We start from the raw sequence: 12065 nt of genomic DNA, 5'->3' as shown, positions 1-12065 counted from the left end.
GTTCCATAAACAATTAATTAACATTTAGTCACTTTCATTTTAGATGCAATATTGACTGTTTTCAGCAGCAAAAATAGTTCCAAACAAAGATCACAGCAGAACCATAACGCCTCTCACAGCAACGGTGTATAACTGAATGATTCAGCGTTTTGAATGAATCGGTTTAAAGATTCAATGAACTTCGTAAACGATTGCCTCATTCCTGAATGAATCAGCCGTTTGAACGAATCGACTCAATGACTCACTCATTCAGACAGTCACTTGCCGCCACCTACTGGCAGTTTAGTTTCATGTTTAAAGGTCCCATGGCATGGCATTTTTCTATTATTTTAAAATGTTTCCTGAGGTGTACTTATATTGTTAGTATGATTTTTACATCATAAAATGTCATAATTTAGAAATAAAAGGCATTTTTTCAATACTAATGTTTGCCCTGTGGCTGAATGCCCTGTTTCAAGAGGCGTGTCTGCTGTGAGACTTCAGTGTAAACGCCCACTGTTGTGATTGGCTGACATCTTTGCATTTGATATGAGCGGAGGGGGCGTGGTTTAACGAGGTCTACGAGGCACGAGCAGGCACGAGCTGCTGCCAGAGAGACGGATGGATCGGAGTTCACTTCACATCAGTTCTTAGCACGTCTCAGTTCAGTGAACTGTTGTAGTTACTAGAATATACTTCAGGTTATTAGTTTATTTCTAGTCGGAGGGGCTTTCAGAAAGTTAGTAACTTTAGTAAATTATGGATCAGCGCTGACTCGAGACGCGAACCCTGTAGAACGATTCAGTCCGATTTGGTGAACTGATTCGGTTCACTAAAAAGAACCGGTTCAAAAGAAAGATTCGTTCGCGAACCGGACATCACTAATGTATCAGAGACGGAGCAATTGCTAACAAAGTTATTTATAGTAACTACTGATTTGTGAGAGAGCTGTCAGCGCAAGTTTATTGTGTTTGTATCTGAGAGTTCTGAATAAACACGAGTCCCAGTCACAACGAGTCCGTCTTCATCATTATTCTACCAACTTTGTAACACATGCAATGTAAGTTACCATTACAGCTGTCGAGATGAACGAGTTACGAGTAAGTGTTGATTATAGCATTATTTTTAGATATGTTCCAATCATATGAAAAGCGTCAGTGACGCGCATTGAGTAACTTACACAGCGCAAACTAAGACACAACAGCAGTAATCGAATGTAATCCAGTTTATTGTGGGAATAGCTGCCTAGCCGGATACCCTCACGCTTACCCCCCTTCTGCTTAATCTCGCGCCACGTTTGGCGCCTCCGCTGTGGGCCAGATGCAGTACTGGGGGTTGGGGATGTTGAAGGCCGACCGGTCAGTGCAGCCCGAGCTTCGGCGTGCGTGAGGTTTATCTCTAAAGAGATGCGAGTCTGCTGATGTTGAGCAGAAACGACTGTATGCACATTTTAGAACCGATAGACGCGACGAGGACGTACAAAACACTGACTCACAAGATAGAAAACACGAAAACACCGTTCTGTCGGGAGAGAGAGAAGCCGCAGTGTGTGCACGAATAATAAATAATTAGCTACACATAAGAAATCACTGATCACAGATCAGAAGGAACTGAAAAAAGACTTCTGTTTTCATTTGTACATCCAAACACTGAGAAACTGCCAGCATTCACTCGTTCACATGCAATCATCTCTCAAGCGCTTGCATGGGCGTGCCAGATTCTCTGGGCGGAGGAAAGGGAGGTAACCGTTCCTGTGTGGACGTCAAAACAGGAGACTTCAGGATTGGCTAGTCTGGGCTGTCATTTTCTCAAAGGCAGAGAAAGACAGCCAGAACTCGGTTTACACCGATCAACATTTCTATCCACTTGGGGACAATATTCAGGCTAGGGGAACTCATATTAATGTTGAAATACCTCATAAAATGAAAATTTCATGCCATGGGACCTTTAAACATTCTTTCTAACATTTTTTTCATTTGTATATTCAAAAATTATTTAAAAAAATCTCATAACATTATTTAATGCAGTTGTATTTTTTCAGTGTAAATTGTTTAATTTTATTGGTAACAGCCCTATAGTGTCTTATTCAAATTTTAGAATATGAAATGAAAGCTGATGCACAGCCTATATTTAATAAGATTAGGGAAAAATGCCCTTCATAAAAAGTAAAAATATCACAAATACGCAGATTTAAATATGTCAAAGCTGATTGAACACTGGTGAGAATATTGCTTCAGAAAAAAAAATTCCGGACAAGCACATTTTTTACTTGGCAAAGTGAATGACCGATTTACTTGTCCTGTCAGTATACACAATGCTAAAGTATATTGCCAAGGTGGATTTCGTTTTTTTTTTAATAGTGCCAGTTTTTCTGTTTGCGTGATAAGTGCCTGATATATTTTATTTTATATTCAAGTTGGTACTGTATGGAAAATTTGCATTACCTGTCCTTTATTTGTGAAAATATGATTCCCAGTTCTCACAGATGTACCAGATTATTGAGCGCAGCATACTGTTGGTTACAGCGTTTACTTCTTTTTTTCTTTATTCATGTTTCTTTAATTAATAATTTCTTTAATGGTGAAAAATACAATAATAGACTGCAGAATCAAGAAGTTGTCATCTGATGTATTAATCTGCTTATTTTTAATTCAAGTTCAAATGATATATATACATTCATTCATATTCCGTGGTCTGTCTGAATACTCAGTTCTTCGATTGGCTGGAAGGTGTGCAATAAAGCCTTTTAATTCACAGGTAGTTCCAAGTCAGTTTAACCGCCGTTCTATAATAGTGCTTAATCTATTATTAATACAAATAAATACTATAATTAATTAATTGAAATAAATGTTATCTTATGCACTACTTTATCTCTGTGTCCGATTCAAAGCGTGCAGAATGCTTGATCTAATGAGTCGTTACTGATGAAAATAACCACCATTTTTATCCTTCTGGTCAAATATTGCGCTGCGAACATTAATAACAGCTTTAAGTTGCCAATGCTGGCAAATTACCATGGTATTTGTGGGATAATCCAGGGCTAGCTGTGCATTAACCTCCTAAGACCCAGGAAAACAAAGTATTTTGAATTTAGTATTTTTTCATGTCTTTACATTGTTTAGAGCATAAGAAACATTTGAAAAATTATTTTATTCATGTTATGCTATGTTCTTGTAAGTGGACACTGGGATTCAGTTGTTTAAAAAAATATGAGATGAAAAGACATGTATTGGCAAAAACAATGGGATTTTTTTTTCCATTCACCAATCAATTTTCAGGTTTCCGGATTTTTTTAACCAAACTTTGTTTAAAGATGATTCTCAGATGATGGACATGTGTGAAATCAATGCCCTGTTTTGTAACAAAGTCATATTTTGATTAGAAACCCCATAACATTTTCCTGAGATGTTGATTTCTAACAAACAATTAGATAATTAATCAGATTTAAATTATACAAAATATTATCATATTACCATAAGGGTGCTAAATTTGATCATTCAGTCATTTTTAAAGACCAAGGAGAAGTTGTTGTCCTGGTGAAACCTCAAAACAAATGGTATCTCTGAAAGGCCCTGAATGTGCTCTTTACAGGACATCCAGACTTAAAACTGTGACATGTATGGTGTCAAGAGAAATTTACTTAAATATGTCATCGTACAAGGACAGTGGCACCCAGGAGGTTAAACGAGTTTAATGCACAGCTAGCCATGGATTATCCCTTGCATATATAATGGTCAATTGATTTTTAGAGAACAGGGTGGCTGTTCTTCCTCCTGAAGAGTTGACATTTAGACCTGTAATTTTCAAATAAACCCCAAAGACCTTGATTAGCTTGTTCGTATATGTTAGATATGTTCTTAGTGTAATTAAAGCTTGCGTCATTTATCTCTGTAGTGACATTGTGGGGTTTGAGAAGGCCTACTGCGAATACCGTCTGAATAGGGTGGAGAACGCGTTGAAAACTATCCAGGGAATCCCAGAGCAGACAGACAAACTCAAAGAGCTCTACGGCCAAGTGGTGAGAATCGTGTGGTTTCAGTGTTTGCTGTCAGATGTGTGTTGCATGATTTTAGAGGATTTGCTGTTTCAGTCAAAATGCATGGGTTGATACAGTTGTGTGTATAGCTGTACAGACTGGAGCGGTACGACGAGTGTGAGGCCGTCTATAAAGACCTGATTAGAAACTCTCAGGACGAGTATGAAGAGGAGAGGAAGACAAATCTGTCAGCTGTGTTAGCGGCACAGAGCACCTGGGAGAACACACTGCCGGTGAGAAACGCACATGCTCAACTATGGAAATGTTGATTTGCTTTAAGTGGTCATGTGATGCATGTATGATGTGTTTTGTTTGTATTCAGGATGATCTGGGTTTACCAGAGAGCTCATACGAGCTGTGCTACAATGCTGCCTGCTGCCTGATTGGTCAAGGGCAGCTCAGCCAGGCCATGCAGAAACTGCAGAAGGCTGAAGGTCAGAGGTCATGTCTTTATTTTAGGCTTTTCTTTAAAGGGAGAGATTGCAACCTCTAAGTACGTATCATTGGAGAAAACTAAAAGTCAGCATGGATAACATGCATCTGGCAGTCATTTAAAGATTTTATTTGCAAAGAAATCAATAATTTTATTCAGTAAGGATGCATTAAATTGATCTAAAGTAACAGTACAAACATTTATGATGTTAAAAAAAGAGTTTTTCAAATAAATGCTGTTCTTTTGAACTTTCTATCCAGGAAAAAATCCAAAAAAAATGTGTATCACTGTTTCCACAAAAATGTGAAGCAGTACAAATGCTTTCAACATCGATAATCATAAATGTTTCTTGAGCATCAAATCATCATATTAGAATGATTTCTGAAGGATCATGTGACGCTGAAGACTGAAGTAATGATGAAGAAAATTCAGCTTTGATCACACAATAAATTACATTTTAAAATATATTCACGTAGAAAACTAGAGATGCACCGATACTCAATGTTTCCGTCGATACCGATAGCCGATTATTCAGAATGATATCTACCGATACCTATAGTTAGATTTTTATTTTTTTCTAAAGGAAATAAAACCTCCCCTATATGCTGTAAACATACAAGGAACCCTCTCTTTTGGTGCATTACTATAGTATTGGAGGTTAAAATTAACAACAGAGCCCTGATATTTATTTTCAGATATAATAATAACACTCAAATAAAAACTGACTCAGTTGCACATAAGGTATTGTTCATAAACACTTCAGGAAAAATTTATTTAAAACATACATGTATAATTAACAGTAAATAAGCTCCTCTAGGTGTTTTTTATAGCTAACAAACTGTGAACATTGGATAACTTTCCGGAGGTAAATGCAACGTTAAGTAACATTGTTCACAAGCTGTTTATTGACGTCTTTCTGTGGTTGAAACACAGATTACATGAAACATTTTGGTAAGTTGTAGTGTATCTTTCAACATACCTTCTGATGTTCATGCATGTTTTTTCATGCTGTAACTTGTATTAAAGTCGAAGAAAAGACTTGAGCTCCGCGCTGCCGCTTGAACTGAGGCGCTACAGCGATCTGTCACGTCACATTTAAGAGCGTCAAAACGGCATTTATTTTTTGGATTTTGTGATTTCAAAGCATTTTACAGTGATAACAGGTAAATAATGCAACAAAGTTTGTTTTGGCTGTTCAGCAGATCGAAAAATCATTAGTTATTAATTTAGGGTCCGTTTACACGACACTGTTTTCAACTGAAAACAGAAAACTTTTTATTTATGCATTCTGGCATTCATTTACATGACAACAGTGTTTGGTGGCCTGAGAACGCAAACTTTGAATTGGTTTCAAAATGTATGTTTTTGAAAAAAAAATAAAAAATCTGCGTGTAATCGTCAAAAACGTGAATCTGTGAAAACTGTGATGGCATGCACATGTGCCTTACGTGTTTAGTCTATAGGCAAGCGCATTCGAATGCATATGTGTGCGGGCGTGTAGTCTTTCTTGACTAAGTGACATTGCCAACTACTTGTCTGGCATGCATGATACAGCGGTTTTAGTCATTTTCGTGGATCTGTGTGAATGGGAATCATTTTGATAACGTTGTCATCTGTACAGAGGAAAAAACGCTTCTGTTTCCGGTACATCATTATCGTGTAACATACACTTAGTTAATTTATCGATTCAGCAGCTCTGGAGAAAACAGTGATTCAGTTCTTATACAATGTTGTCAAAGCAGGCAGATCAAAAATATTAAAAATAATAAGTGTCCCCAACTAAGCAAGCCAGAGGCGATGGTGGCAAGGAACCAAAACTCCATCAGGAGACTGAATGGAGGAAAAAACCTTGGGAGAAACCAGCCTCAGTCGGGGTGCCAGTTCTCCTCTGGCCAGTGCATGATTATGATTCAGGCAAACATTACTGGTCAGAAGTCAGATTAGATCAAAACATTCAGAGTATTTGTCCAGTTGTGGATGCTTATTCATCCTTTAGGCAAGCTACACACTGGCTGCGTGACGCGCGGCTCGAGCTGCACCGAAAGCACATGCTAGAAATAGAACCAAAGCATATTTTTCACAGCACGCAAGCATGTTGGAAGCATTTCCAGGCAAAAAAGCTGTTTGTCATTTTGACACGAATACATATTAATAAATGACATTAGTCAGGGCACTGATAAGGGAGTCAGCCCATTGACTTATAATGTCCTGATCAGTCTCCTGACTACTGAACTAGGGAGCTCATTGAGACCATGATTGCGACGCACCCGTGGTCTTTGCTGTATGTTTAACATGAAGTATAGCCCTCCCTGTACGTCACCTGGCAGCAGCAGCGCCGCGTCAGACACGCTTGGTGTGTAAAGACATAGAAAACGCAACGCTCAAGTCACGTAGCCAGTGTGTAGCCGGCTTTACATGAGTATAACAATGTTTGACTCCATCGCTGGGATTATAATCCTCCGGTCTAAAGCACTATACACACTATACACCACCGTGTGTTTCGAAGCAGATGCGCAAAGGGAAGTCCCGTTTCTTCACCTGCTCAAAACGCCACCATGCTGAATTCCTAACTTTTTTTTTTAAGGAAACCTGTAGACTCGATGTCCAGACAGGCTGGACACAATAATTTAACATGACAATGATAAATTGGAATAGAAAAACTACCGAAAATACACAGACTCTACTGAATACCAACCTGTTCTGCACTCAGCCAACGCAGAGCTCGGCGAGCGACTCCCTCTCGTGACTTAATATGACGCGATGTTGAAAAAAAAAGTGCTTTTTCCAAGCGGCCAACGAAACGGCCACTTTATCTACTAAATTTGTGCTCTTATGTCTTTTTAAAACATTTTAAATCCTGCATTACCTTTTCATATGGTATTTTCATACAAGGTTATATATTAATCTAAAAAAAAAATGTAACCTGCAATATGCCCTTTAACAAGATTTTAATTACAGAAATTGATAATGTGTTGTGTGCATGCCAGGTTAAAGAGATGCGTTTTTTGTCTCGATAGTCTTGAAGTAACAGCACAAAACTCTTTATTTTTAAAAAAAATTTTTACTGTTGCGTTAACTGTGTTCATTTTCTTTAACTCTGACAGCCCTAAATTCAACACGAGACATTTTCTTCACACACAGTACGAGTTGCAGTCTGACATGTTTTTTCCGCCCCCCTTTTGATTGACATGATATAAAATGGCCCTGATCATCCGCTACTTTCAAGCAATCGGCCAGTGGTCGATAGTGACAATAAATGCTTTTATCGGTCGTACCGATTATTGGCTGATACATCGGTGCATCTCTATAGAATAGTTATTTTAAATTGCAATAAATTCACAATATTGCTGTTTTTACTGTATTTTTATTCAAATAATTGTGCATAAATATTCAATGAAAAACATCATCTTGTTGGAGACCAGATCTCTGCAACCTCCGGAGGTCATAAGGGTCTCTGCATCATATGTTTTTAATCAACTGGGCTGGACTGCTGGGAAATCATGTTGTGCAATCTAACCAGGCAGATTATTTACTGTCAGAAGAGCCTCCAGCTGTGCATTACAGCTTTGGTTTGGCTCATAAAATCTGTAGGTGGTAAAAGGCTTCCTTTTTATTGTTTTTTTTACTGTTTTATCACGCAAGTGTATGTAATACTGTGGTTCAGTAAATCTAGTCTTGGGCCACAAATGCTCTGCCAGCTTTTACAAAATTAGCTCTTTGAGCCACCAACACAGTTTCACTTTGAGTCTCTGCGACTTTAATGAATAATGCGAGCTGGCTGAGAATAACTTGAATGAGTCAGTCAGTTTGTTTGTTTGACGCATTTATTTTTTTTTATTCCCAGAGTTGTGCAGGAAGTCTTTGGCTGAGGACTCGGTGAGTAATTCTTTGATATTTGTATTCTGAAGTGTTGCACCACTTGTGCATCACATGCACAAACTTAGGGTTAGAGAGTCCTTAAATACTTGTCATTTCACTTATTCATTGTGAATATTGTGTTACTTAGGATGTGACGGAAGAGGATGTTGATGCTGAACTGGCCATCATTCACTCTCAGATGGCTTATGTTATGCAGCTACAGGGAAGAACCGAAGACGCCCTTCAACTCTACAATCAAGTCATTAAACTCAAGTGCGTGATACAAACTGCACATTTAATATACTCATAACACAACACATGTCTTAATTAATAAAAGGGCAAATAAATGCATGTTCAGGTGATAAGATGCATAGAAAAACTCCAAAAAGAAATGAAAGGTGCAGAAAATATTGATAATTTGAAACATAATTAGGGAAGCATGATAAATAATAATAATACATTTTATTTGTACTGCACTTTACAATTGGAACAAATCTCAAAGTGCTACAGTTAAGATCATTTAAGAAGGATAAAATACTAATAGATTGAATAGTTAAAAGTCATAAGTTCTCCTAAAAAGAAATGTTTTTAGTCCTTTTTTAAAAGTCTCAGTAGTTTGAGGTGCCCTCAGATGGTCGTGGAGGGCATTCCAAATCCGAGGAGCGGCAGAACAGAAAGCCCAATCACCCATAGTGTTGAGCTTTGTCTTGGGGAGAAGTAGCCGGTTTGAGTTTGTTGATCGAGTTGTAGTTGAAGGTGTGAGTAGTTCTTTCAGATGGGGGGGGGGGGGGGGGGGGTGCACTGGTGGGTTAGAAGGGAGACCTTATATTCAATCCTGGCGGTAACAGGAAGTCAGTGAAGTGAATGGAGAATGGGTGTGATGTGATCGTATTTTCGAACTCTCATCAGGATCCTAGCAGCACTATTCTGAACATACTGCAGTCTCTGCAAGCTTTTGTTAGGGATCCCGATGAGAAGTGCGTTACAGTAATCCAGTCTGGAGGAGACAAAGGCGTGGACCAGTTTTTCAGCATCTGCTAAAGATAGCATTGGACGGAGTTTTGCAATGTTTCTGAGATGGTAGAAAGGTGTTTTGCAGAGGTTTTTGATATGGGCTTCGAAGCTGAGTTGTGGATCAAATCTTACACCAAGATTGGTGACAGTTGTGGAGAGGGGAACGTCATGACCAGAGATAGTTATACCAGTTATGGAGGAAGACTGGGTTTGATGTGGAGTGCCAACAAGAATTGCCTCAGTTTTAGAGCTGTTTAACTGGAGGAAGTTGTGCTTCATCCACATCCTTATCTCCTCCAGACAGGCAGTAAGTGTTGAAGACGGAGATGATGTTGTTGAAATGGAGTTGCGTGTTTCTGATTTCATGTACAGTTGTGTGTCATCAGCATAGCAGTGAAATGAGACTCCATAGCGACTAATGACATGGCCGAGGGGGATGATGTAAATGATGAAGAGAATGGGGCCAAGGACTGACCCCTGAGGAACCCCGCAGGTAACTGTGTGTTGCCGGGACCTTGCACTTCCAAGTGAAATGTACTCTGTTCTGCTAGTGAGGTACGATTTAAACCAGTTAAGAGCAGTGCCAGTGAGTCCAGTGGTTTGATGCAGCCGGTTAAGGAGTATGCCATGATCCACTGTATCGAATGCAGCTGACAGATCGAGGAGAATGAGGAGGGATGGTGAACCTGCATCAGCTGTCATCCGTAGGTCATTTGTGACTCTAACCAGGGCCGTTTCCGTACTGTGTGCAGAGCGGAAGCCAGACTGAAATTTTTCGAAAAGATTGTTGTATTTGAGATGATCCTGGAGGTGGGAAGCTACAACTTTTTCCAGTACTTTGGAGAGGAATGGGAGATTGGAAATGGGCCTGTAATTTGCAAGCACATCTGGGTCAAGGGTGGGTTTTTTCTGGGTCAAGTGGTCTGATTATGGCAGTTTTTAGGGCAGATGGAACATTGCCAGACTGGAGGGAGTTGTTTATTATAGTGGTAATCAGAGGACTTAGAACAGATGTGTTTACTTTCACTAGAGCTGAAGGAAAAGGGTCGAGGGCACAGGTGGTTGGTTTCATCCTTTTGATTATCATCTCATCCTCTTGCTGTGAGATTTCTGGAAAGCGATGTAGGGGCTCCGAAATTGCAGGCTGTGAGTGGATGGTCAGGGTGGATAGTGGTGAGGATCCAGGAAAGGTAGAGTGAATTGAGTCTATTTTTGTTTTGAAAAAGTCCAGGAAATTATTACAGTGCTCTTCTGTAGTTTCTGTAAGTGAGGGGGTTTGTGGTTTGAGTAGATGATTTATGGTGGAGAACAGCTGTTTGGAGTTTCCGGGACTATTTCTGATGACGTTTGAGTAGAAAGTTGACCGTGCCTCCGTAAGTGACTTTGAATAATCCTTTCCGTGTTCCCGAAAAGCAAGCTTGTGCACAGTGAGACCTGTGGTTTTGAATCTCCTCTCAATGGCACGCCCAGCTGCCTTCATTTTTCGTAGTTCACCGGTAAACCAGGGTGCTGATCAGGTGAAAGTGACTGTTCTGGTTTTGACCGGGGCATGAAGATCCAGAATGCTTCTGAGGTTATTATTGTAATAGTCCACTGAATCCATGGGTGGTAGACAGTTTACAGAAAGGAGATGCTGGAGATCGGATGCCATAGTCTCTAGGTTGATGTTTTTCAAATTTCTGAAGCAGATTTGGCATTTGGGCTTGATGAGGCTGGATAGTGAAGACATCTTCATGGAGATGGCCTTATGATCAGAAACTCCCAGATCATACACCAGAAGATTGCTGAGAGAAACAGAGTTTGTAATTACTAGATTGAGAGTGTGGCCCCTGATATGAGTGGGGGCATCGACAAGTTGTGTCAGATTAAAACGGTCAAGTAATTGGAGAAATTCTGCTGCAAAACGGCAGGTTGAAGAGTTGACGTGAATATTCATATCTCCAAGTATGATGATATTAGGATATAGGAGTGACGGCGCCCTGATGACGTGTCTGCCGGACCAGATGGATGAGATGTTGTGATCAGACCGGGAGAAAACAAACTTTCGACGGCAATTTCTGTGAATGTAACGGGGCCGGCGAAGGAGTCCAAGTTGTTTAATGACTGATATACACGATGGAGTGGTATAGTTGTTGAATTTCTTAAGTTGAATGGCTGAGTAGTTCAGCATTATGCCAGTCGTGGAGAGTGGTCTGCTAGCCGCAAGCCACGCCCGTGATGCACATAGGAAAGCCAACAGACACAGCAAGCAAACAACCGTGACCATGGGTGAACACCTCACGATCATCGGCAGCGACCCCAGGCGAAAGCCCCACGGCAACGGGTAGCGACGAACAGACACAAGAATCCCCAAGCGATAGCAACTAGTAGGCAAGCAGCCGCTTGAGTCGGTGGAATCCGTACAGAACACATACAAATCCACAATATTTACTAGTGAGCAGCGACACTAGTAAGACTTACTGCTCTCAATAAACCCGACTAAAGCTGCCAGAATAATAATAATAATACGCTGTTTGTTAATTGGCCAGAGGAGAACTGGCACCCCGACTGAGCCTGGTTTCTCCCAAGGTTTATTTTTCTCCATTAGGTCACCTGATGGGGTTTTGGTTTCCTTGCCACTGTTGCCTCTGGCTTGGCGTGCTCAGTTGGGGACACTCAATTTTTCAACTAAACATCGAAATAAATCTTATTAATAAACTAAATTAACCATTTAAACTAAATTACTGATCGAATTATTGATCTAAA

At 39.9% G+C, this 12065-nt stretch overlaps 1 protein-coding gene across 1 annotated transcript in view; it reads left to right on the top strand.

The window, feature by feature from the left end:
* The window catches only part of srp72 (signal recognition particle 72), a 29648-nt gene that overhangs the window by 2357 nt on the left and 15226 nt on the right, over nucleotides 1-12065 (top strand). Inside the window, exons 3-7 of the mRNA XM_079838728.1 lie at nucleotides 3874-3997; nucleotides 4105-4248; nucleotides 4338-4449; nucleotides 8293-8324; nucleotides 8455-8579. Of these exons, the coding sequence (XP_079694854.1) occupies nucleotides 3874-3997; nucleotides 4105-4248; nucleotides 4338-4449; nucleotides 8293-8324; nucleotides 8455-8579 (537 nt within the window). The remainder of the gene's footprint in view (nucleotides 1-3873; nucleotides 3998-4104; nucleotides 4249-4337; nucleotides 4450-8292; nucleotides 8325-8454; nucleotides 8580-12065) is intronic.

Source organism: Gobio gobio (assembly GCF_949357685.1).
Source record: "Gobio gobio genome assembly, chromosome: 16".
Classification (NCBI taxonomy): domain Eukaryota; kingdom Metazoa; phylum Chordata; class Actinopteri; order Cypriniformes; family Gobionidae; genus Gobio; species Gobio gobio.
Note: the sequence above shows the minus strand (reverse complement) of the source record. Positions and strands in the feature narration are given on the sequence as shown.